This window comes from Seriola dumerili, unplaced genomic scaffold (assembly GCF_002260705.1).
Source record: "Seriola dumerili isolate Sdu_G_001 unplaced genomic scaffold, Sdu_1.0 BDQW01000066.1, whole genome shotgun sequence".
NCBI lineage: Eukaryota > Metazoa > Chordata > Actinopteri > Carangiformes > Carangidae > Seriola > Seriola dumerili.
In genome coordinates, this window is record NW_019174321.1 from 3263518 (window position 1) to 3290926 (window position 27409).

A 27409-nucleotide genomic window follows, 5' to 3' on the forward strand; every position below is an offset into this window, starting at 1 on the left:
CTCATACCAGACTGATGCTGCCTTCATGGAAACCGGAAATATGGCTATTATAAGATTTGTTTCCGTAATTCCGATGAGTGGTGAGTTCATACGATATAGAAACATTGAAATGATTATATAGAATGATTAATAACATAAACGTGGTACTATATAAAAATGATTAATTGCATTTTCATTAGAAAAAAAGACAATGATTATTTTTTAATCAGAAAACAGAACTCAAGGGTATGCTAATGGTAGAAGTTTAGAATTTGTGTATTTTACACAATATTTGTATACAGTCTATTTGATTGTCTTTTCTCTCTCTCCTCTCTATTTTTTTGTTTTGTGATCGTTATCTTTCTTTTGTTTTCCTCATTATCTTCTTTTTCTCTTAATAACCAACAAATATTTCAAAAACTAAATTGTACAGGCATTACATTTGTATAAAACATACAGGAAATAAACAAAACAGAAGTAAATTATAAAATAAATACTATACAAGAAAAAAAGATATAGTAAAATAAGTATAGGAACATATGGGTATAGCAATATGTTTAATTAATTTTCTAAATCTGACATTGATTTTTAAAAATCTGCATTTGCAATTTATCATTTATTGTAATACTGATATACAAGAATTAAAATTATTTGTTCAGCATTTGATTTTACTGCATTTTTCATTCACTGCACTTTTGGTACTGAATTGTGTTTTTCTTATGTAGCCTATAGGATTAAGTTTTCTGTCTTTTTTTCCCCTTTTTTAATAATTGTGTCTCCGTGTGGAGGATTTATTAACTTTTTTTGTTTCACTAACAAAACATAATAAATAAATAGGATAAGAAAAAGGGTGTTTTCATCCGGGGGAGGCAGTAGTACAACGCCAGCGACGCCTCAGCATTTTGTCAAGCCTCGACAGGAAGAAGACGCTGAACAGTCCGAGTTTTCTGGGCAGCACCTGAACGCAGCAGCAGCCAGCCAGTCTCAGTGCGGTTCAGAAAAACTTCAAACCACCTTCAGGCTGCTCCGAGGAGACACCGCGGGAAGACAAAGCCCCACTTTCGGCCCCATTTAAACAAAAATCCGGACAAGAAGCGTTGCAGAGAAGCAAGAAGAGAAGCCGTTAAAGATGCCGGCCACAGAGAAGGACCTGGCTGAGGACGCTCCGTGGAAGAAGATCCAGCAGAACACCTTCACCCGCTGGATCAACGAGCACCTGAAGTGCGTCAACAAGCGGATCGTGGACCTGCAGCTGGACCTGGGCGACGGCCTGAGGCTCATCGCCCTGCTGGAGGTCCTCAGCCACAAGAAGATGTTCAGAAAGTATCACCCGAGGCCCAACTTCAGGCAGATGAAGCTGGAAAACGTGTCGGTGGCTCTGGAGTTCCTGGACAAGGAGAACATAAAGCTGGTCTCCATAGGTGAGTAAAGACGGTCCATTCATTCCTCTGGAGGCTGGTTTGAGGCTCCAAAACACCCCAACATGTGGCCCCCAAAGTCAGTTGACCCGTCCATGAACAGTCCACACATGACAAGGATGATGGCATAACTATTATTACTTATCCCAGTAAAGTTTCCTCCCTAGTTTTTCCACTTTTAGTCCCAACACACCGTTTATTGTTCTGGAAAATACGAACTCTTAGTAAAAATGCAGCGTTTTAAAGTCCACTTGCTTTTCTACACTTACATATATATCCTACGTTATTGTAAATTATATCTACTTAATCAACTGGAAACGCTCTTCAATTCGGCGTACATATAATACACAAAGCAACAAATATTTCATATAAAATCTGAGGTTTTCTAAGTCCTTCACGCCTTTGTTGCCGCCAGGTGAGAGACGTCGCTGGGAATCAAAAGGGAAAACCCACTTTTTAAAAGTTGATATGAAACAGAAATTACTGGTATTGAGCGGGTCATGTTAAAGTAAAGAGTGGCTCATGTCGCTTTTGAAATGTTATGTATATGCACTTTGAGACCAAAGTCCAGTTTGTACCTTTTGTCCTTTCATTTCTGGGGAAGTTTCCCGGGGCTTTTACTATAATATTAACTAACATGAACCTGTTAGTGAAAAGCTCTCGCGATAGTAGAGGTAATATGTTACTTAAATTACCGTTTTTAATGAGATTTGTTCCCATTTTAGTCCGTTTTGTTTCATGGTAGCTACCGTACGTGCAGCACATAGGTGTGACAGGAACTCCTCGCCAAACTGTGTTTAAGAAACTCACAATTTAATGTCGCTTTGCCCATTAGTGACATTATACTCATTATAAATTATATTTATAGGATTACAACGTACCCATCTTCAGATCGGCACATATATAGTCCAGAATTAAGCCAGTGTTGTATAGGAAATTACAATTATTTCCTGTTGCTGCCCACACCTTGTTGCTGCCCGCCCAAATCACCTCCAATACTTTAAAGTTAATTTATCAGTTCTCTATATCCGGAGCCAAAGTTTTGGTCCTGTGGTAGTTACTGATTAAAATACAGTATATGTCATGTTGTCAGCAGCATTAAACTGACAGATTTCTGAATGGAGTTTGGCATGTTGTGGGTTCGAGTCTCAACATGACACCAGCAGTGTGTGTTTTAATGAGCAGGCTCCCACTGAGGGAGGACACACCTGTGTTAATGAGCCTGGCTTCATGTGGAGAGGTGAAGTCTCCTCAGTTTGGGTGAAGCGTGAAAATATTTCACCCCCTCCTCCCCCAAACATTCACAAAGTCAGAGCCAAGTGCTGTTAATGTGGATTGTCAGCTGTATGAGATTGATGATCGGCCTCCATCTGCTGCTCACTTATTCTGCTTTATAAAGCTGTTTTCTTTTTAACAAGCTGCTTGTTGCTGTGTCCCGAACATAATTACCACACAGCTGATTTTAATTAATGATGTTTGGCTCTCACCCAGGCTGCACAGCACTGACATATTGCAGTTATTTTTGCTTAATATTAAAGATATGAATGACATCATAGTGACCCAGATATTTCATTGTTTTATCTCTGTTTCTTTGCAAAGGAAAACAATGTGATTTTTGTTGGTCTCAGCAGTAAAGCATTATGTTAAAGATCTGTTCCAGGCTGATGGAAAAAGATCAAAAAGTATTTTTTGTTCCCTTAAATTAATTTCATTTGGAGCTTTGGTTTGTCAGATGGAAATAAATCAGCATCAGTTTTGATAATAGAGTACTTTGATCAAACGTGAATATTTGTCTCCTATGATGATCTAAAATGGATTGTTGGTCACAGTAAACAAATGTTTAAATTATTTCATGCTGGGCTTCATTTTCTGACATTGTGCAATTTCTTGATTGAGGTAATTGATAATGAAAAGTGTTTGCGTGTTTTCCATCTCATTCTATTTTCATCCTCTGAAGGGAAACTGTCAGATATGGTGATGTTATTGTGCATCATTGTGCGCTCAATTAGCAGTTTATTAGGTACAGCTAGCAAAAACTAATGCAGTCTAGTACAGCGGTCCTGCAACACAAACGACCTTTGAGGTTATAATATTCTTTCAGAGGTGTCCATTCAACTGTATGATCATTCTGGAGGATGAGTTGCATTGTACCTAGTAGTATTATACTTAATGGAGGTGTAATACGTTTTCCCATTAAGAGAAACATATTTAATAGTGAACTAAACTCTGTGTTGAGACATTAATTTAGTCACTTGTACCAAAACTCACGAGCCCATGAGTGTCCACAATCCCTTTTTTGTTTTGTCGTCATTTCCTGTCGTGTTATTGTCGTACTGCTGTAGAGACGGCGTCACTCTCAGCTGAAGCCCCGGGAGTTCAGCAGCTCTGCCCTCCGTCAGCTGCTCCGTCAACAAGCTGACAGAGCAGTTCACACCTACGCACGCACACACACACACACACACACACACACACACACACACACACACACACACACACACACACACTGTTGTTTTTGTAAGACATATCTCAGCCCTTTATTAGTGACCTCATCTCATATCTGTGGTTAGACCTGTGGACAGGACCAGGTGTGTTTGTGAATAACCTCAGAGCTCAGGATTCTTGTTTCCTGGCATGTGCGGCTGGTGTCGGTCTCTTCGTGGCATCTGTACGCGCTTCGTCACTTCCTCGTATTCAGAATCATCCAGCTCATAGTCAGGACTAAAACATAGACTGACACTGAGGGTGTGTCACGGTACCAACACCTGCCGTCCTGAGCGCTACAGGTAGTAGACAAGTGTGTCCCATGTCAGAAAAATGGCCGACACACACACGTTAGGCACTTCTCCCAATACCGCTTCAAAGTGGTATTGAGAGTGTCTCCCAGAATTCACCACGGTCTGAGAAATAACAGACTCAGAAGTGTTGGCGTTTGATAAACAGATTAAAACCTGGGTTCAGATTCTTCAGGCTGATTTTAGGACGATAATAATCAACAGACATGACGAAGCTAAAGTTGGATCCAGCATGAATATTATTATTCATGTCCAAAAACACAATTATGGCTGTTGGTTATCACCTGATATTAGATCTGTTCTTCTTGACTGATGAGAATAATGTCACATATTTTACACCGTCAAGATAAATGATAAATATCCTTTTATTAGATATTTTCTGACAGAGGTCGTTCAACATGTTGTATATTTTTACATTAAGGACCTACGAGCTTCTAGATAATTAAATATCTTTATTAATTGTATAATTCCTCAGCTACTGACTCTGACTGTGATGCTGCTGGTTGCTGCGACTAAGAATGATCAGAGCTTGTAGAGTATTTATATTTGTGACTGACAGGATGTGTTTATTAACCAAGTGTGTCCCAGTGAGCTCTGATAAACTCCCACAAGCCTGTGGTCTTAACGGGCACTTGGGCTCTGTGGCAGTTAAAGGAAATACGTCACACGAGCGGGCACTTCAGTGCTCACAGATACCGCAAGCGTGGGTCCTGGGACGGACCCTGAACGTCCTCTGGAAGTCTAAATACACGTGTTTCCACAGCTGAACTGAGCTCATGAGTGGTAAAGGCTGCGTCTCAGACCACTGTTTTGAGGTGTACCGAGACCGCTGCTCTGGATTCAACAGAAGCTTTTATGCTTCATCAGACGTCTCAGGATAAACTCTGGCTCAGGAAAAAAAAATAACGAAGCGGCCTGAGTGTGAAACTGTCCTGAGTCACTGAGGCTGGATGGTGTTTGGTCGGACCGTGTTCAGTGATGTAAAGCAGTGGAGGTTTGATTTTCCATAGAAGAGAGGAAATGACTGGGTGGGTGGGGCAGACACACACACACACACACACACACACTAACGCACAGCAGAAAGGTTTGCAGTGGTTGTGTTACAGCGTTCAGAGCTACAGATGATGAGCCACTCGGATCAGAAAACACTGACTCTGGGTCGTTTTTAAAGAAAACGATTTGGCGTTGAGTTGACGTCTTGTTGACATGTCTGTGCACCACACTCTCTCTCTGGAAGCGGATCCAGACCGTCCTTCTCAGGCGGTCTCTGCCCTGTTGTTCAACCTGCACCTGACTGACATCAAACCGCATCCTCCTGTGTCAGCTAGTGAAGCTACGCACCTGTCTCTGTCAGGGAAACCATCTTTGATACAGGTGATATGAACTGGCCGGATCAGGCCTGTTGCAGTGATGGATTGTTAAACAGTGTCTGTTATTTCCTGAGCAACAGCTCAACTGTATTTTACAGGTCGGAGCAGAACAGTGCTCATTGTGTGACCGCGGAAAAGAAAAAAAAAACAACTTTGGTTCTTACAAAAGGTAAAAGAGGCCTACGAGTTGGAGTCTGGACATGTTGGACAGGATCCAGTGTGGCTACACAGGTAACGTTAGTTTGTCAGATGCCTCACCTGCATGACAGGAAGAGTGCACCAGGGAGAGGGGGAGGGGGAAGGAGGGAGCGTGGGAAGGAGATGTTTGTTGTTGTCAGACAAAGTCGTGTAACTCAACGTCTCCATTTTTTCGTGTGTGTGTATGTGTGTGTGTGTGTTAATGGTTAAGTCATGTGACATCATGTTTACAGAAGCTGTGAAAGAGGAGGTGACTCCGAACAAAACATTATGAACTTAAAAATTGAATCAGAGTCTCTGCATGAATGAATAATCTGAGTTTTCATCTGGAGCTGTTATCTTGTGCGTGCGCGCGCGCGTGTGTGTGTGTGTGTGTGTGTTTGTGCGTGTTGCGCGTGTGGCCGCGTTGCGTGTTGACTCCACCGTGCTTCATATCCACCAGCTGCGGTTTGTTCCTGATGTAACTAGCGGAGGATCGACTCGATCTGTCATCTTGTGCTGTGTTTCCTCATGTGACAGGAGCTGGTGTTTAATGAGACAATGCTTTCACTGTTTTAGTTTGTTGACTTTTATCTTCCGTAATCAGTGTCAGATTTCCGACCTCCTTTAACACACTGCTTCACATGTGAGTCGATATTTAAGCGACGGGCAAAAAACCTGCAAAGAAATCAGCAGAATGCTCCTTTAATGCAGAGCAGAAGTTTGTGTAAAATCAGATTGTAGTTTGTGTGTGTGTGTGTGTGTGTGTGTGTACACGTTATATAAAGAGGGTGTTGGCCTTCCACTTGTGCAGACAGGTGTGTTGAAGTGGGAGAGAGGTTTCAGCCTGTTTGTAAAGGCTTGACTTGTACTCAAGGACCTTTTTGAATAATGGCTAATATGATATTAAACAGTCGATTATTTACACAACCAGCAGACGGAGCAACATTATCCTCCCACTGGAGTTGTGTTTGTGTCCACCTGATGAATGAAAGTCCAGTATTTTCTTTATCGTTCGCTGTGGTTCGGAGCTCCTGAGGGAAATATCTGTCTCTTTAGCTGCTGAATGCTCCACTATGTTCACCAGCTGCTCTCTGTCTGTGTCTGCCTGTTGTTTGAAGCTGGGCAGGTAGTGGACGCTGAGTGTATCAGAGCGTGTTTGCTGGAAACAGTAAATGTGCGGTGAAACCAAAATAATGAGCCAAAAGGGGCTAAAAGTTTGGTGCTGTTTAACGTACATGCTGCGGGAAGTCTGAGCCGACACAGATGGGACATGTTTGGTGCTTTAAAGCAGCTGCACAACAATGTTTTTACAATAGCAATGACTCGAATGTGAAAGGGCGACGCTCTTAAGAACAAACCAGTAGAAAATGAAGAATCAGGCTCCAGATTTAACGTTCTGCTTCAGTCTCGCTGCTCTCATAGTTTTGTTCTCAGAGAAGAAGCTTAAAAAACACTGTCTGTCTGTCGGCTACCTGCTCAGCAGCGAACAACAGACGGACGCACGTTAGAGAGCAGCTGGTGAAACATGGTGGAGCTTTTAGCAGCTGAAGAGCCAGATGTTAGTTGGTAGAGACCAAAATAAGAGCTAAAAGAGAGAGAATATTGGATTTACATAAACTAGTGTTACACAAACATGAATCCAAATGAATGATAATGTCGCTCACAACTGGTTTCTGACTGGCCGTAAAACTGCCTGAAATGAACTTACCTGCTGCTGTGTCCCTGCCTGTAGTGCTGCCCTACTTCTGTGTGTGTGTGTGTGTGTGTGTGTGTGTGTGTGTGTGTGTGTAAGGACCGGTGAGAACAGGCCCCAACGGGATCTGTAACTGGTTTAGTTTTAAACTTAATCAAACTGTGTGTCCTCACACTCTCTCTTTTACTAACACACACACACACACACACACACACACACACACACACACACACACACACACTGAACCTTAGTGCCTCCAGGCTGTGTTTTTGAGGAGTAACTGTAGCTCGGTGTGTGAAGTGATTTTTGTTGGGAGGTCCTCTGAAGTGACCGAAGCTTCAGTCTGGAGGTCGCTCGTTCAGGTGTAAACATATCTGTTACAGTTTCATATGCTGCAGTGATTCAGACTAGGTCCACTTCATTACACGCTTTCTGCCCTTTGTTGCTCTGACTTTCACCGTCAGTTGCTGCTCAGCCTGTGAAAACAGTTTACAGCGGGAATGTCTGTGTTACAAACTGCAGGCGTGGAGCTTGAAAGATGCATTTACCATGCAGGGAGGAAGTGATACAAATATGTTATTGAGATGCATTCTCACATTATCATGCATCCAGTGCTTTTGGAGTTTGATCCACACTCGGGAATAAAAGTCAGGCTAACTTTGGATAACTGTGACCCTAGCTGACTTTTGTGGGCACAGCCAGTCGCTGTTGACCGCTGCTTGTTTTTCCAGAACTGTCCAATAACAAACTGGTCTCATATTGAGACCAGACAAAGAAAAAAAAAGATATTGGCTTGGTGAAATATGCAGATGCTGCCACCAGGGTTGTTACAAAGACATTGTTTGAGTCTCTGGAGTGTCGCTATCCCACTGCTAACATCAGCAGTGAGGCTAAAGTGGTTCTGTTTAGTTCTGCTTTGGACAGAACAATATGAACTCCTGGTGGTGCAGAACTCGCTGCACACGGCACTCGGTTTCTCTGCTGTAATGTGAAGATGCTGATTCCTGATCAGCTGAATCAGGTCAATATCGACGGTGTAAACCGGATCAGTAGATTTTATTTTAGACTAATGTCTGCTAACATGTAGACCGGCAGATCACGTCGTGCTGCCTGTAACACGTCTACTGCTGCAGCTCTCTCTCTCTCTTTTTCTGTGACACATTAACTGAGAGGCAGGCGACTGCTGCCCTGGACCTGATACCACACTGCAAACACACACACACACACACTCTCACTCTCTCTCTCTCTCTCGGCCTCTCGTTGCCTTGGCGATGTGTGTCAACAGCAGTCGGCTCATTAAACTCTGACAGCTGATAGATGCTTGGTTTCAGTCCGACAGGGTTGTGTTTGTGTGTGTTTGTGTGTGTGTGTCTTGGTTTAAAAGTTGTTGTTTGTTTCTTTTTTGCTGTAACTCCGACATGTTAATTTCAGTAATTTTTTATTGTTAACTTGTTTGTTTGTCACTGAGCAGGTTTCCTCTCTCACTCTCCGTCAGGCTGCTGTGTTACAGGTTCAGCTGTTATTTTCTAGTTGTTTGTGTCTGTTAAAAGAAGGAGCTTCTCACAGATAAAGAGTTGCTTGTAAAGCAGCGTTCAGCTCTCACATGCTAATTCCTGAACAGGGAAGTTGTCGTTGTTGTTTGTATCCATGCTCTTGTGTTGCTGCCTGTTTAGTTGTTTGAGTGCTGGTTTGTCATCTTCATGTCATGTCAATTTCCTCTTTGGGATATAAAGACCTCCGAGACCTTGGCCCAGAGTTTTTGATTCATCTGGGTGGGAAAAATAATAATAATATAATATTATTAAGGATAATCTTTGCTTGTTTACCCCACTGTCATGAAAAGTGCTTCACAATGTGTTGACACGATTATAATTTATTTGAAACAACAATATTTAATTTTCTGTTTGGACCCAGTCCAACTCAGGTCCCGGCTCAGGTCTGAGTGGACCTGTGAAGAACTTTATCTCCATGTGAAACTCCGACAGAAACCAGATCCAGGATCAGATTCAGCTGAAACTGATTTGGCAACATTTTCACTTTCGTCACAATAAAGAACGATGAGTATCAACACAAAGAGAAGGAAGTGTAGGGGCTGAACACACACACACACACACACACACACACACACACACACACACTCTCACTCACTCTCATGGGGAGAAAAGCGTACTAAGGTCAGCATGGGATGAGGTACATTCCACCTGTTGTCACGGCAACCTCTGTAAACATAGTCGGCGATTGGCTGTGGGCTGGAGGCGACTGGGAGGGGGTGTGGTAGCCTTGAAAGGGAAGTGTCACATAACTTTAATGACCCGGAGCCGCCTCTTGCTGCGTTCAGGTCCTGTGAGAAAGATGAGAGATAAGAGACTGTGAGAATGACTCTGTTTCTTCGGAGATTTGACCACGAGCTGTTTGCGGAGTTCATCTGCTGCGCTTTGTTGTCTCCGTGTCTTTCAGTCGCTTCTTAACAGATCACATATGGAAGGTGAAGAAGGAAAACAATCAACACATCAGATTAACACCACTGTGAGCAAGTCTGTGGGCCCAGCAGACTAATCTGGCCCAGATCAGGCTTCACGTTGGCACCGCGGGCGTTTGGTCAGCAACTGCTGATGTTAAGCAGGTATAATGTTAGCCATGCGCAGCTTCTTAGTTTAGCATGTCAGGATAAAACAATAGCTCATTAGCACACAACACAAAGTCCAGCTGAGGCCGATGGGAATGTCATTAGTTCTGCAGGAGTTTGGTATTGTCAAAATTAAAGTGTTGACATAATGAAGGTGCTAGACGAGAAGCAGACCACCACCATGTCTGTACAAAACAAACACATCCTATCCCTCTGAGATGATTCAGTCTCATGATGGAAGAGATTTCCAGTGAACTGAAGCTAAAACTTAAACAAACATGAATGTAGAAGTGAGATGAGTCAAAACCATTGTAGAGTTCATGAATCATTTTAATTTCCTTTGGAAATTTGATTCGCAAAGACTCTGATGTGCTATTGCATGTCTATAAGTCACAGCTGGCAGGAGTGTTTGAATTATACACACACACACACACACACACACACACACACACACACACACACACACACACACACACACACACACACACACACACACACACACACACAGCCCATTTAATTCTTGGGTGTTCTGTTCAATCTTTTCGTCTGTTTTAGTTTCAGTCCTACAGGAGAAAGAAAACGTCCGAGCTGGTGACACATTTGTGGCGTTTGCTCTTCTTCTCTGGTTTTTACTGAACATGTTGTCTCTGTAGTTGAACCTATCATTGTCGGCTGGTAGAAGAACAAAACCACAGAACGTCCAGATGAAGTGGTTTTCAAAGTCCAGATCCTCTTCTCCGGCTCTGTGTTTACTGCTTCTGTCGAGATGATCGTTGTTTACACTCAGATCAATAATCACAACCAGATCAATAATTACAACCAGATCTCAATTCACGTCACTCGCAGGAAGGTCAAAACTAGACGAAGTATAACTTGAACAAGCCTGGATAACTTCTGCCGTGTTTAGATTCTCCGCCGTGAAGGACGGTTGATGGGGAATTAAAAGAGCGTGACTTGTGGTGTTGGCGCTAAAGTCACATTTTTTGGGGGGAAACAAGGAAACTGCTTTCAGGTTGTAGCTCACGCTGTAAGAGACGGAGCTTGTGTTGAGACGCTCTGTAAAACTATCGGAGCAAAAATAAAAGAAAAAAACGCCAAGAAATTCCCTCCATCCTCCTCGTGTGTGGTTGAGCTGATGAGATGTCTCCTGGAAAATCCCGAATGTTGAACCAAACTATCAAAGAGATCCTGTAAATTATTGTGGAAGTGATGTCACCTTGGAGCATGTTCACTTACTAGATGATTCACAGTAATCAGGTTATAATATAAATGTAAGATGCTTGTCATAAAGCAAACATGATGAATGATAATCGTCTTTATGTCACATTAGAGATTTAAAAGTACAGCGTTCAGATTGAAACAGCCTTGATTTTAATTGTGTCGTTAATGACTCAGAGTTTCCTGAAGGTTTAATAGACAAAGTGCAAAGTGAAAGTTACTTAACATGGAAACAGGACACTTTCACTGATGATGTAACAATCTCTCAAGTTTCTGGTAAGGCCACCGGTTTTTAAAATGCATTGTTGTTGAATTTGTGAACAAAAATTGTGATGTAGTTGCTGAATTCTTCCAGAATTGGACCAGAACCTAAAAGAAAACTGGTTTCAGCTGCAGCTGGTGTCGTCAGTTCGTCTGGTGGTGCAGCGTGTGAGAGTTTTAAGCTGCGATCGGCTGATTCTCGCTGAAATCCACCTTTTTGGCGTTATCGTGATATCTTGTTATCAGACAACCACATATCTTCTTCTATTCCTGAAATAACTCCTCCCACTTCGCTGCTACTTTCACTGGCACTCGTTAATCCCAGGAGTTCATCAGAACACGCAGGAAACCGTTCACACGCAGATTGATATGTTTTCTAAGCAGACTCACTGAAAATAACTGTGTGACATGCCGAGCAGAGATATGCAGTGACTCTGCCAAAAGCCTCATTCAGGTGTGACTCAGCCGTAAAGCACCGTGGTGACCCACATCTATGAGCCAATCAGCTTTTGAGCTCAGGGTCAGTTTGATTGGACATTTGGCAAACCGACAAATCATGAGGCTTGGACAACACGGTTTGTGCTGAGCCCGCAGCTACAGACAAACACACAATACAAACCGGACGGGATTACCTCTGTCTGCTGATGACCTTAAAGATGCTTTACCTGTACACAGGTGTTTCACCGTGTCATCAGCTCCCCACCGCGCTGCAAGGCTGTTGTATGTGTGTGTTTGTCCGTCTCAACACAACACAACACACAGAGCCTCTGTGTTGCTGCAGAAAAGGAAACATGAGAGAGGCAAGGATATAGACTTACACACACACACAAACACACACACACACACACACACACACACACACACACACACACACACACACACACACACACACACACCTCTCTGCAGAGAAAGCTCCTTTGTTGGCTTCAGGTCTAAATGCAGCAGCTTTGTGCAGGTTTTTCAATGTGAAACTTAAAGGAACAAATGTCCCTTTTAACATCTGACTCTGTCTGAAAGCAAATATGCAGATTTTCCCAAAGTGTCAAACTTTCGCTCTAAGAGACATGAAAAGGTGCAGATGTCCATTAACGCTGCAAAGATGAGTTGATAATTGATTGATTGACAGAAAAATAAAACGCTCTCTTGGCTGAATTTGCTGCTTTGTCTGAACACACGTATCATTGTAAACTAACTTTTAGACCGTTGAATGGACAGACATGTTAGGCTCTAGGAAACTGTGATTGGTGTTTAATTAAAGGTGAAAATAGTTGTTGTAGTTGCAGCCCTTCTGTCCATTATGTAACAAGACAAAAGCAAACGATAGAAAATGGATGAGATTCATAGTAAAATTCATTAATATATAGCACAATAGTAGTTCTGTAAAGTTGCCTTTTTAAAGGGTCAGTTCACCCAAATCGCAAAACAGTTAATATTGCGCTTCAGTGTGGTTTTGCTGATGAGACTTCTGACTCCATTCAAACACAATGGGTGGGTGGGGGTGGGGGGGTGGAGGAAAATTGTTTTGTGGCACTAACAAAACAAAGCGTGCAACACACACCAGTCATCCTGTCGTCTCACAGCAGATGTTCATGTCTTCATGAAGCTCAGTTGTTGTCATTGTGTCACTGCTGTCATTGTGATCTGGAATCACACACACACACACACACACACACACACACACACACACACACCCACAGACACGGCTGTTGTCTGGTTGGAGATGCAGCAGACATGACGCAGCGTTCAGGACAGTCACTAAAAATTTGGTTAATGATCAGACTGACAGGAAGATGACAGAGAGAGAGAGAGAGAGACAGATGGCTCCAACAAAGACAAGACACTTTTATTTTATGTCTCTCACTTACTCTCACACACACACACACACACACACACACACACACACACACACACACACACACACACACACACACACACACACACACACACACACACACCACAGTGTATGTGTGTTGGGAATTTCGAGTTAACGGTTAGGACTGGTTGGTTAAATTTCGAGGTTTAGGCTTTTTGTGTGTGTGTGTGTGTGTGTGTGTGTGTGTGTGTGTGTGTGTGTGTGTGTGTGTGTGGTTGGCTGAGGATTGTTCAGTGATAATCACAGTGGTGAACCTCCTGCAGCCTGGCTCAGCTACAAACATCTCAAACTCTGCTCCTCTAACTCACTCTGGTTCCAGTTTCTCCTCTTTTCTTTTTTATCTTTTTTTCCTTCTCTCTTTTTTTTCTTTTCTTTCTTTTCACTTATTTTCTCTTCTCTCTTTTTATTGTGTCACAATACTTTTATTTTTAGTTCATACTGTGGGGCACCTTGGGGCAGAGAAAACAAGCTGTGAACATAAAATTCACCTTTTTTAAGTTGAAATGAACTGTTAGCAGCATCCAGCAGTTACAGAGCAACATGATCAAGTCCAGTATTCGCCTGTTTTTAGCTCTGTTTTTGGTCTCCACCACCTTTGAGCATTTCTTGTTCAATAAAAAGAAAACAAGTGTGACAAAGTATTGTTTTGGTGTTGGTACTGAAAACCAGTGATCAGCTACCGTCTTATCCTCCACTTTCTCTCCCTGTTCGTTTTGTTTCTGGAGTTTCAGGAAGTGATGGTTTCAGGAACAACAGAAGTGTTATCGACCTAACCTCAGCGTCCATTCATCCATAATTTTGCTAATTGCACATTTTTATTGCTAATTTTCTTTGTCCTGTCTTCTCTGTCACTTTCTTTCACAACTTCTTCTCTGTTCTCCATCCTTACCTCCTCTCCTCTCTTCATCATCCTCTTCCTCACCACATGGCTGGTCTGGTTCTGATGACATCATAGCCTGGGAACCAGCAGGGTGAGGTCATGCAAGGCTAAATGCTGCAGTGTGTTTGTCAGTATGTGTCCTGTTTATGCATGCAGACGTAATGCCAGATGCGTGCGTGTGTGTGCGTGTGCGTGTGTGTGTGTGTGCGTGTGCGTGTGTGTGTGTGTGTGTGTTAATGACAGGGCAGCACTGGGCTGGTTACTCAGCTCTCTTGTGGTTCTCATGTTTTCATGTTTCCTCTGCTTTTTGTTTTAAACTCCTTTGAGCTCGACTTTCTTCTTGCTAAAAACTGCTCAAATATTTACAGTGGGGCCAAAGAGTCTGAGACCACCGTCCCACTCACTTGACTTTGCTGTGCTGCATGGTGCTGCAGGGTGCTGCAGGGTGCTGCAGGGTGCTGCAGGGTGCTGCAGGGTGCTGCAGGGTGCTGCAGGGTGCTGCATGGTGCTGCATGGTGCTGCATGGTGCTGCATGGTGCTGCATGGTGCTGTACGTCACTCAGAATACACACAAACAAAAGTCTATGTTTACATTGTGTTTCACACTCGATCCCACTGTGTGTATCCTTGATGTGATGCATTTACTTCCCCATAAAACATTTGCCAAGATGATTTTAAGAATTGTTTACGTCCATTGCTGTTTTCTTTGTTGGTGCATTGCTGCGCTTCTTTGCATCTGACTGTAGAAACACCGACTGCTCAGCTGCAGAATATAGTGAAACCGCTAACGTGTATTGCGCCGTCTGCAATCACACATGCATGTCTTTGTGCGCTTTTAAACCTGCTGTTTAACTGTTTTTGTCTTTTCATTGATTTTTTTTTATTTTATTTTTTATTGCAGTCTTGTGGCCTCTAAAATGTTCTTGAAGATAGTTCTTTATGACTCTGGCCGTATGTTTGGGCTCGTCGTCCAGCTGCAGAGTGAATGTGGGACTGATCAGATGCCTCTCTGATGGTGTGTGAGGTATCTATTCTCTGCTGACCAAGAGAAAGTTATGCATGCTTTTATTTTGTTCCATTTGGGCTACTGTAATTAACTCCCGCACAGGAGTTAATGGGATTACAGTTTTGTTTGTCCAAAATGAGCATCTTGACCAGTTCACTTCAGGACCTGTAAACTCCTGACCCCTTGTGAACCAGGTCCAGGTCTGGGAAAACTCTGCCATGGTTCTCCTGGTTGTTCCTCGGTGCTGGTGAGCGAAAACTCTCAGATTCACCTCTTGAACCGACACTGGATTCTTTCCAGTTTGATTTTCTTCTTGGTTCATTCACCTCTTTGATTTCTCTGTGAATGACTCCGAGAGACATGAGAGCGAGTTTTCCTCAGTCTTTGATCTTTCTCTCTCTTCATCTCTGTAACCGTCCGACCAGTGACCAGATTAAAGAGAGAGACAGAATGACACAGACGCAGTATCTCGCTCGCCCCTCATTAACCGAACTGAGGACATTAAAAGCCTCGCGCCGTCTTCTCTCTGTCTGTAATCTGGGTCTTTCGGTGGGATCGCCTCCTCTGAGCTGCTGCTGCATGACTCATGTGACTCTCATTAAGCGGCATCGTTAGTACAGCAATGCATCATGCGGTGATGTCATGGGTGCCACAGTTTGGGAGTGCCGTATGAGGCTTAGGAGGAAGGCTCCTGACTTTTCTGGAAACGGTTCAAATGTGAGACATCGAGAGAGCGTGGACTTTAGGTGATCAGTCTTTGTAAACCTCACTGTAAAACATCGTGGAGGAATTTATTGGAGTCTAACGGAGACTAATCTTTTCTCGTTAACTTAATGTGAATATGTACGTTTTGTTAATTCAACGTAGAATTTCTAGTTTTCGTTTTGAGATCACTTTAGAGCTGAAACATGAGTTGTTCTGACTCAAAGTGATTGACTTGAAATGACGAACTGAGAAAAGGAAATCTATCTGTAATGACGGTGACTGAGTCTGTAATCATCCCAAAACAGAATTATTATATTGACAATTTTATCTTACATGTGTCTGGAGTAACAGTCAGTAGAAGACTGTTCATCGTAATGAACATCACTTTTGATTATTTTATGATTTTGTTTGTATGTTGTGACTTATATTGATATTGGGGGAAAAAAATCACCTAATAATGTTGTGATATTGAAAAAAAAATCACCTAATAATGTTGTGATGATGATGATGATGATGGTGATGATGATCGGTCTCAGCACAGAGTAATGTCACACACCTGGAGTGTGTGTGTGTGTTTGTGTATGTTTTTTTTTTCCCTTGTGTGTCGAGTGAAAGATGTTTTAGTAACAGTAACCTGACAGCAGTTTGAAGAGACGTGTGTGTGTGTGTGTGTGTGTGTGTGTGTGTGTGTGTGTGTGTGTGTGTGTGTTTTATGGCTTTTGTTTCTTTGCCACCATCCATTGGGTCCTCGGATGGGAGGGGGTGTTGAAGTGTGTGTATGTGTGTGTGTGGAGAATTAGGGGGTGAGGGGGTGGAGTTATGATCTCACCGTTGAGGAATTTGTGTGTGTGCCATGGGTCAGACCTACTGTGTACACACACACACACACACACACACACACACACACACAGTAGCTCCACATCCTGTTTACCACTGCAGGTACTGCTCGTCCTCTGCTTTAAAGGGCATTTCCAGCTGAAATCCACTTTGCTCACCAGACTCACTTTGTTTTTGTCTGAATTACTTTGTGATTTTTATTTGAAGAAACGGTGACAGAGATTATAAAACAACTGAACACAGTTGAGAAGAATCTAAATACAGTTACATTGAGACTAATGATAAAAACACAGTTCATTTTACTTCTGTATCTATAATGTAAGAAATAGCAGCTTATTGAATGATATGTGAATACGAATGATATTTATTTATTTTCCAAATCATTTACAGAGCAAGGTTTTATTACAGTGACAGATTTATAGCTGTGATGAAGTTTTGGCGTCGTTCCTCTCCTGCCAGTGTTGGACGGTGAGCTGAGGGTTTTGCGGGGGTGCGGTCCGCTGTGCGTTCGCTGACATCAGTGTGATGTTCTGCCTCAGGCGTCGACTGTTCTCTACAGTTCAGCAGTAAATTGTTGGGTAGGAAGCCGAACATGTGTGTTTGTGCGACAGTGATTTAGTCATCAGGGCGAAGGAACAGCTGTCGTAAATGAGACGGATGCTGTGCCTCTGAGGGCGAGAGACTTAGGGAGACAGAGAGAGAGAGAGAGAGAGAGAGAGAAGCAGGGATTGAACTGTCACAACAAACAAGTGAAGTAGTTATCTGACACAGGGAAGTTGTTTCACCTGTAAACAGGGTGTGAATGTGTAGAATGTGTTTATATTAGAGTTCTGAGCAAAAGGCTTCTGAATGTATTTTGTATTAAATAAACCGAGCTGCATTTTAATGATTCAAATTATTAGTTGAGGGTTAGGGTTAGGGTTATCTAATGTCTTTCAAAGCATCTGACTTTTCCCCAGCGAGTCTTTCTGCAGCGAGCGTCTCAGGATACCAGCAGGTTTTACAAACGGACTCTGTTAACCCGCCTGTAGTGTGAATGGGAAGAAAGGTGATTCTGACTGAAACATGCATCCTTCCTCTCCACAGCTCTGAGCCGTTAGCTGCACAATAAATCAAATAAACTAACGTCACCTTTAGGGACTTTGTCATGATGATTATGTTTGAGATCATTTTGACGGCTTGACTTCGCTCAGTCTCGACACAATCTGCCACGTAACTTGTTGGTTCACAAGTTGGTTAGTTGTCAGTGTGCAGGTGATGAACCACTGGACGGGTGTTTATGGGTTGGTTAGTAGGTTATTAGTTTAACTGTTGGGCCCAGAGAGCAGGTGTGTCTGTCGTCTGCTGTTGGCTCATTATGTAACTTCCTGTAGGAGTGAAGGTGTGCCACACTGATAAGAGAGGTATTTTGTTCCAACCTAATCCACCTTTGCACACACACACACACACACACACACACACACACACACACACACACTGTACATACCCACACTTACTTTATCTCACTCCCTCACTTTCCGTTTCTCCTTCTACACATTCACTCGCTCTTTGTCTTTCCTAATACAAACTTAAACCCTCCCAGCCCCCACTTCTCCAGCAGTGCCCTTGTTGTCTGGATGTTGTTGCGTCTCCATAGCGACAGGTCAACAAATCAGCAGGTATCGGCAGGAGTAGCTGCTGCCCGAAAGGCTCAGACGCTGTTTATCTGACGCAGATCCGGGCTGAATTAAACAGGGACCTTTTGTGAATGGATTTGTGGACAGATAAATCTCTGAATGTGAGAGGAGAGGTGACTGTGGAGTTTAATGTTGCTGAGAGGGCAGGGCAGGCGAGGCGAACCTCTCGTGCAAGCGTTTAAAGGTCGTAATATGTTAACACCCTGACTGGTGCTGCAGCAGATGTAGGTCTGTAGATAAAGAGGATGCCGGTTCAGTTTTCGCCTGGTGATGGAAGTGAGAGTTCACAGGCTAAAGAAAGTCGTAGCTAACTAAAGGCTAAATGATCCTCTGACTGATTGATTAGTTGATTGTTGTTTTAATGACGCACAGTACCACAGATATTAGTCTGACAGACTGTGTCAGCTCTGTGTCACTCTCTCTATTGTTGTGTTTTAATTATGTCAAAGCTGTGACATTTTTTTTTGTCTTCTTGATCCTGATCCAACACCATTAATATCTCCTGATACCGACTCCGATCCAATACCTACGTTTATCTAGATGACACAGCCGTCCAGTGCACACTGAAGCTAAAACCTGATCTGACAGATTCATTAGCGGCGGGGTTTAGCAAATCAGTGCCTCACACCAGTGTGACAAAACAATTTTCACTGTTATTTTCACGCTCATAAGCAGCAAACTGCTTGTACTGCCGCTGTGACAGAGAGCAGCTGAGGTGCAGAAAACTCAGGACAGTTCAGTAAGAAACGATCTGCATTTGATCTGGTTTTATTTCTGGAGAATACAGACACATTAAAATATGCCGAGATAGACCCTGATACATCTCTAGTAAATGTCTTGTAGACGTGTTTTAATGTCGACATCTTGTGCGTGCTGATCCAGCCTCTGCCCCAAGGAGCCGTTTCATGAGTGGGTGTTTATTTGTGCCGGGTGGGATCAAGAAATGAAGAAATGAAGACTCTGCCGTTGGCACGACTGTGTTTAACAAGCCCGGTCCATCCTTGAAGCTGAGAAGGAAATGATTGATGAGATTAGGCATTACCTGTGTGTGTGTGTGTGTGTGTGTGTGTGTGTGTGTGTGTGTGTGTGTGTTCGTTGCCCGGAACAAACACAGAACATTACATCAGTGTTGTTCACTTTGTTTCTAAAACATGAGGATTCGTCTCTTTGAACAGATGAAAACTGTTTAGTGTCGCCAGACCTGAGTCAGTCACATGAGGAGGAGGAGGAGGAGGGGCTCGGAGAGGAAGGAGCGCTCAGGCTTTAAGTGGCAGGAAACAAGGCCGCAGATTATTAGAGCTGTGAGACCCAGTCACACACATGTACATGTTTACACACATTTACACACATTTACATGCAATCACTGTGTTTGTTGTTTTCTCTTCCTCAATCAGTGTTTTTTTGACTCAATGCTTTTAATTGCTCTCTCTCTCTCTCTCTCTCTCTCTCTCTCTCTCTCTCTCTCTCTGTGTTTCTCTATTCTATGAACAATAGGCTACCATGGCGATAGCCTCGTTACTCGCAAAACTGTGTCGGCAAGGACACACACACACACACACACAGTTCTCAGTTTGAATGAAACTATAAGTTCAAAGACAAAAATGCAGTAATTTAAGATTAAAATTTAACATTTCAAATGTTAAACAGTAGAAGTTCATCTCAACTAGAGCACAGTGCTTTCAAAATAAAGCTCAAAATAAAGCCTTGGATAGTTTTTATTTATCAATTAACTTCATACAAAGTTTAGTAAACAAAAACCTAAATCACATCAGTATTTGCTGTGACCCCCCTTTGCCTTTAAAACCAGTTCTCCTCAGTACACCTGCTCACAGTTCTTCAGGTACTTGTCAGGTTGTTCCAGCAGCTTGGAGAACCTGCTCACAGTTCCTCTGTGGGTTTAGTCTGTCTCAGTGTCTTCTGTCTCCTCATGTGACTCCATGATGTTCAGATCAGGACTCTGAGAGGACCAGACCGCCTGCCGCAGGACTCCTTGTTCCTCTTGTCTCTGGAGATCGTTCTTTATGACTCTGGCTGTTTGGACTCGTTGTCCTGCTGCAGAATGAATCCAGGACTGATCAGACGACCCTCTGATGTGTTGTGTGATAAAACATTTGCGAATAAAAGCAAAACCCTCCACATGACTACATGGCAGTAAAGCCGGTGTTTCCACCCCCTGGTATCAGTTCACAAATATTAGTAGGAAAACAAATCAGGATTAAAATGGTATTTTCTTCTCAGACTTTTATTGGAAATTATTTTTAAAAATCAGGAAAATCTGAAGAACTATACATGGTCTCATGGTCAGGAACCACAGCTCTATTTTTATTTTTTATTATTATTCATATAAATCACTCATTGTTTAAACTGGTCATAACCCACAGACTTGTGCACCTGGTTACAGTTGGTCAGAAATAGAATTGCTTTGGTTTAATGGGTCACAAACAGAAAAGGCTGGGAACCACTGCACCAGAGTGAGGAGCTCTGTGCATCTGTGTGTAATTAGTTTGAAACATTTAAGCTAAAAAAAAAACAGCTGTTTAAAGTTACAAAAGTATTAATTTAGAGATAAAAAGTACAATTTGAATCCCTCACATGCACTAACTAAACAATCATGTCTTTAACTGTAACGGTCTGTCAGTTCTCCACCTGCTCTCAATAAAGAAAGTGTCTCATTCACAGTGACTGATCAGTGCTGAGCTGAGTGAGCTCAGCTAGGGGTGGTGCCGTGTGTGTGTGTGTGTGTGTGTGTGTGTGTGTGTGTGTGTGTGTGTGTGTGGGGAGGCTAAAGGCCATTGTGTGCTGCTCACTGACAGGATGTTTGCTGGAGAGGCGGCTGGTGGTGACACACACTCACACAGGTGTGGCAGGGCGACCTTAGAGCGGAAAAGAAAGGAGGGAAGAAATGTGGCAGGGAGGGAAGAGAGAGAGAGAGAGAGGGAGAGAGGGAAAGCTGCAGAGAGATCAGAGTGAGTGAGAGATAAAACAAACAGGTGGAGAGTGAAAGGGTTGGAGGAAACACGAGACGACAAACAAGTGGAAAAAGTTGAAATAGATGGAGACAAAAGAGAAACAGGGCGACGGAGATAAATGAGTGTTGAGTTTGGCAACAGAGAGAGAAAGAGAGATTAGCGGTGTCGAAACAGGATGTCGCAACCTCTCCTCCTCTGTGGATATTCACATACAACCTTAACACACAAACACACACGGTCGTCATTACAGTGTTGTGTCACCCGTGGGTGAGGCAGCAGCCTCTCAAAGCTCCACCTAAACCTGAGCTGCAGCAACATGTTTGGACCACGGCTGGTGTTGCCGACGGTGCCGCGGAGCTGGAGCTTCACCAGGTGGATTACAGGATTTCCCGCAGTCGCAGTGTGAGGACACGGCTCATATCTGCCGAACACAACACGCTGTGTCGAAAGTCGGCTCACAGAAACACAAGTTGCATAAGCAGAGACAAACATGTTTGGTAACTTTGAATATGTGAAGGCTCTAGTAATTTGGAGCAGAGGCATTACATCATGCAGCAAAGGCCACGTGTTTCATGATTGAGGTGATTGTTTCAGATGATGACGAGATGCGTCAGGATGCGTCTGATTCAGCAGGTGGTTGATCGATCACGTCGTACATTCACAGGAATTGACTCAGAGCAGCGTGTGGGTGAAATCGTAGGTGTGTCAGAAGAACTGATAAAGGAATCATAGATGTGGCAACATCTGCGCTGAGAGAAATGTTGGACTGACACGTCCCTGACATCTGTACTCCGTGTTCGCAGTCTTCGAAAACACTGTGGCTCAGCAGGTCGAGCTGTGTGTTCGCTAATCACAGGGTGAAGGCTGCAACACAGTCCTGCCTACAGACATGAAACTCACTTCTCATTTAACCTCCTGTAAGACACAGTTGGAGGTTTGTGAGGGATGGTGGGGACACGTCCAACCGCCGAAATAATCCTCGCCAAACATTTTATCTTCAGTTACTCATCACCTCGTCTCTCGTCCTCGTAACAACAGTTTCTCGTGTTTGGAACCAAAGTAATAAAAGACGACCTGCAGCTCGTGCAGTGGCTATATAGTGTATTTATGTAGTATAATCATACTCATGGCCATTGGCAGTGTGTTTTCTACTTTGTTTGATGACGACTAACATGTAAATGACCCTGTTTATTTTCATTGTGTTCATTTATTACAAAGTCTTTTGTGCTGTTTCTTTATTTTGAAATGATAAAATATGATAATTATTATTTGATAATATCTGATTTATCTGTGTCCTTGACATTTTTCACCCGACGCCTGTGTCTCTGCAAAATCTGAAACACTTTGACTGTCCCCCCTTTAATGTGGAAGTTGTTATTATGGGAGAGAAAAACGGAGGCAGAGAGATTAAAAATGACTGGAATGTTTTGTCTGCTTTACTCTGAACTCTGTGTGCTGCAGCTGAAGATTAGCTAATATTGTGTCCTCTGTGTGTGTGTGTGTGTGTGTGTGTGTGTGAGGTACCAGTCGGTACAGTGCGGTCTGATTAATGAGAAGCATTACCCGGCAGCTCTCAGTTCTGCTCTGCTAAACGTTCGTATCCACTGTAAGTTGGGAGCAGGTTTGTCACTGGCTCTGACTCGTGTTCAGATTCTGTGTTTCACAAGTTGGGCTCAGTGTTGCGTAATTTTTTATCCCCTGTCTGAAATAAACTGAGGCTGTGTTGGGTTAACCTGGAGACATGAAGAAATGCTTGATTGAATCTGCATGTGGCGTAAACATGGATGTCATCAGTTAACTATTAGTGACTGTAGGAGCTGAAATGAAAACATTAACATGTCAATTTGATATTGGACTCGTGTTAAATTGGATGTAATTGAGTAATGTGTTGTTTTTATCACTACAGTAGTTAAGCAGAATGTTAATCTGATCTCAAGTCTGTCCTTTTATCTCCTTCAGACTCTAAAGCCATTGTGGATGGGAACCTGAAGCTGATCCTGGGTCTGGTGTGGACTCTGATCCTGCACTACTCCATCTCCATGCCAGTGTGGGAGGGCGAGGATGAAGAGGTAACACCCAGCTGACTTTTCAACGACGCCTGTTGACCTCATGGCTTCTGTATCTCTGTTTGTTCCTCGGCAACAGTGTTTTGGTTTGTTTTGCAGAAGGAAAGAAAAGCAGGAAAGATTAAATATGTAAAGATTACACAGAAAATGAACAGCAGAATATGTAATTAATACACATCTGTTGTTGATTGATTACGTTGGTGCCTTTGTGTTCAGGCAGAGTCGAAGACGCCTAAACAGCGTCTGCTGGGCTGGATCCAACACAAAGTCCCTGATCTGCCCATCACCAACTTCAGCCAGGACTGGAGGAACGGCAGGGCACTGGGAGCCCTGGTGGACAGCTGTGCACCGGGTACGCTGTGTGTGCGTGTGTGTGTGCGTGCGTGCGTGCATGTCAAGGCTGTACAGCTCACTGTACTGTATGTGAGGCCAAAATTTAGAGTGTTTTCCATCAATCTAACGGTGATGATGTGGGAATATTTTCTGGAAGAGAACCAGCTAGTCTGTGAGCCGTGGAGGACTCGGTGTAGATGACGGATGTGATTTGTCGTCACTCAGTTTGAGTGAAACTTGAGCTCATTACTCCAACGTTTTCCCAGCAGAGCTCGTACTGTTGTGTGCCTGTATGTTGCTGTTGTTAACGGCTTTGTTTTGTTTTGTTTTTTTGTATGTCGTTCGCAGGTCTGTGTCCAGACTGGGAGACCTGGGATCCAGTGAAACCAGTGGAGAATGCCACTGAAGCCATGCAGCTGGCCGATGACTGGCTGGGCATCCCGCAGGTTCGATTGCGTCTGATAGATAGATTGATCGATTTTCATTTCTTCCCTGTCTGTTGTGTCCTTCCAGCTACTTCACAATAAAAGCCCTCTCTCTATTGTCTGGACTGTAAACAATTCTAACATCTAATAGATTTAAATAGATGCAGTGACGTTTAAATGTTTACATTAACGCCTTACAGTACATGGCCATGGCCAAACATCACACGTCCTGTATTCTCATGCAGCCCAATGGAGACAGCGTTTGCTCTACTGTGATTTTTTTTTTTTTTTCCTCCAGAGGTCAAAGGTCGCCAGCAGCATCTCACACAGGCGCTGTTTGGTTTCCTGATTTCTCACAGCAGAGGAAACTCTCTGAAGCTCAGTTTGTTTTTACACACTTCTGTTTGAAGCTGAAATGGAAATGTTCTATATTCACTTAAGAAACAAATGACTATTTCCAGGAAGCAATTAGTAAAATATTTACAGTATAGCACTTTTGAAATTGCACATTGTCAAAAGTCTTTCAGAAGAAGATGATAATTATCGTTTCTCTATTAGAGCTAATTTTCTCCCTCCAGAGAGAAAGAAACAGTTAATGAAGTTAATGAAAGAGTTAATAAAGAGTTAATGAAATCAGAACACAAGGAACTTCTGATTGTTCTTCATACCGAACAAAATGCTGAAACTTTGAGTTGGATGTTTTTGTATCATGTATCAACATTATGCTCTGCTTCCTGTCAGTCAGCTGACACCCTCAGGAAGTCTCCAGAAAAAAAAACATAGCTTACAAACTCCACTGTTGCTACCATGACATTAATTTAGGAGATTTTCTAAAGCTGGGAAAGAAGTTACTTTGATTTAAATCAACGTGCGACTCTGTAAAGTTTGATCCCGTGAAGCAGAACGATGTGAGGAAGAACTTGGGACATGACGTGAGCGGAGAGAAAAGAGCGGTGACTGTAAATGACACGGTGTGACACAGAGTTCAGTGTCCTGGACTGAACCGAGCGTTTGTCTGATTTCCTTCACAGTCTCGTTTCCTCCCCGAATCGTCACTCGACTTCCCCCGTTACACACCTCTGCTGCGCTCTGTCAGTCCAGCTCGGTCGCCTCAATCTGTTTTTAGATTCACTGATGATGACACATTTTTTGCCCTTTAATGGTCACAACTACAAGTTCATCGTATTTATGAAAACTCTTTATACACGCCGCTTTATTAAGAACCGATCAAAGGCTTGGACCTTTGTAAATACTCATTTTTATACTCATCATTACTTTGTCACCTTCTTTTAGAGGTGCTGCATTAAGCTTTTGTTATTGCTACATAGCTAACATTAGCATTAACAGCTGTTTACAGTCTAGAAGAAATGTTGCGAGCTCAGCATCATGTCTCCAGCGCTGGAAACCAACCTCAACGTTTTGCTTCTATTTCTATCCTTTTGTCTTTTTTTTTTTTCTTAGCATGCTAACAGGCTAGCCCCGGTCCGTCCCATCTTGTCAGACTGCTTTGCTACAGCGAGTCACTGTAGCACCTCAGATCAGCATAAGAGGAAGAGGCAGCTGCTCAGAGGTCGTACTCTGACCTCATGTCTTGTAAACGCAACAATGGCTGACGCTCTTGGAAAGCGAGCACTATCACCTCCGCCCCCACCACCATTCGCTCCTGGCAAGAAACCACGTTCTCCGTCAGAAAACTTACATATAACACCTTTTTAAAAGAGTGTCTATACAGTATATGGACAAAAGTATGTGGACAACCCAGTCTCAGTACTTTATTTAGGTCTCTGGCTGCGTTTGGGCCCCTTTGTCACAATGATGGGAAATCTTAATGCTACAGAATACAATGATATTTTAGACAATAGTGTTCCTGCCAACTTTGTGTCAGCAGTTTGTTAAAGGATATTTCCTGTTTCAACATGACAATGCCCCTGTACACAAAGCCAGATCCATACACGACTTGACTTGACTGCACAGAACCCTGACCTCAACCCCGTCCAGCACCCTTGGGATGAACTGGAACGTCGACTCAGAGCCAGACCTTATCGCCCAGCATCAGTGTTGGACCTCACTAATGCTCTGGTGGCTGAGTGGGAACAAATCTCTGCAGCCAGGATCCAAAATCTGGTGGAAAGCCTGAAAACTAGAAGAGTAGAGGCTGTTACAGCAGCAGAGTAATGAACGTGGTTTAGGATCATATGTTCAACTATCACATCATCAGTGAAATGCTCAGGTGTCCACATACTTTTGACCATCTGGTGCATGCAGTTTTACTATGTGTCTTATTTAAGTATTGATTTGGTTGCTAGGCAGTTTAAAGTCTGCTGTGGCTGCATGTGGAGCTGGAGTTACAAAGCCTCTGTAGTACACTCCTTATTTCTGCTTGAGGCTACATTAGACGCCACCAGCATAACACACCTGAATCTCCACCTGAACTATCGCCAGACGAGTTGCATTGTAGGTAATGTAGGCGCCAGGTTTTGACAAAGAAGAAGAATGTATGGATTAAAAACTGATATCTCTGGTTCCGGTGCATCTATTTAGATCTTTTATTTCAACTGTCCATCGTGAGTCTGATGATGTTATTGGAGTGTAAGGTTAAATCTCTTTTTTGTGTGTGTGTGTGTGTGTGTGTGTGTGTGTGTGTGTGTGTGTGTGTTCCAAGAGATTTAACCTTACACTCCAATAACATCATCAGACTCACGATGGACAGTTGAAATAAAAGATCTAAATAGATGCACCGGAACCAGAGATATCAGTTTTTTAATCCTACATTCTTCTTCTTTGTCAAAAACCTGGCGCCTACATTACCTACAATGCAACTCGTCTGGCGATAGTTCAGGTGGAGATTCAGGTGTGTTATGCTGGTGGCGTCTAATGTAGCCTCAAGCGAGAATAAGGAGTGTACTACAGAGGCTTTGTAACTCCAGCTCCACATGCAGCCACAGCAGACTTTAAACTGCCTAGCAACCAAATCAATACTTAAATAAGACAATAGTAAAACTGCATGCACCAGATGGTCAAAAGTATGTGGACACCTGAGCATTTCACTGATGATGTGATAGTTGAACATATGATCCTAAAGTTCATTACTCTGCTGCTGTA

The 27409-nt window shown here is 43.0% G+C and overlaps 1 protein-coding gene across 1 annotated transcript in view; it reads left to right on the plus strand.

Annotated features, from left to right (window-relative positions):
• The first annotated feature begins 965 nt into the window (after positions 1 to 965).
• LOC111219449 (filamin-B-like) overlaps positions 966 to 27409 on the plus strand; it is a 91227-nt gene continuing 64783 nt past the window's right edge. The window contains exons 1-4 of the mRNA XM_022742129.1: positions 966 to 1400; positions 23443 to 23552; positions 23766 to 23901; positions 24231 to 24328. Of these exons, the coding sequence (XP_022597850.1) occupies positions 1109 to 1400; positions 23443 to 23552; positions 23766 to 23901; positions 24231 to 24328 (636 nt within the window). The 5' untranslated portion in view covers positions 966 to 1108. The remainder of the gene's footprint in view (positions 1401 to 23442; positions 23553 to 23765; positions 23902 to 24230; positions 24329 to 27409) is intronic.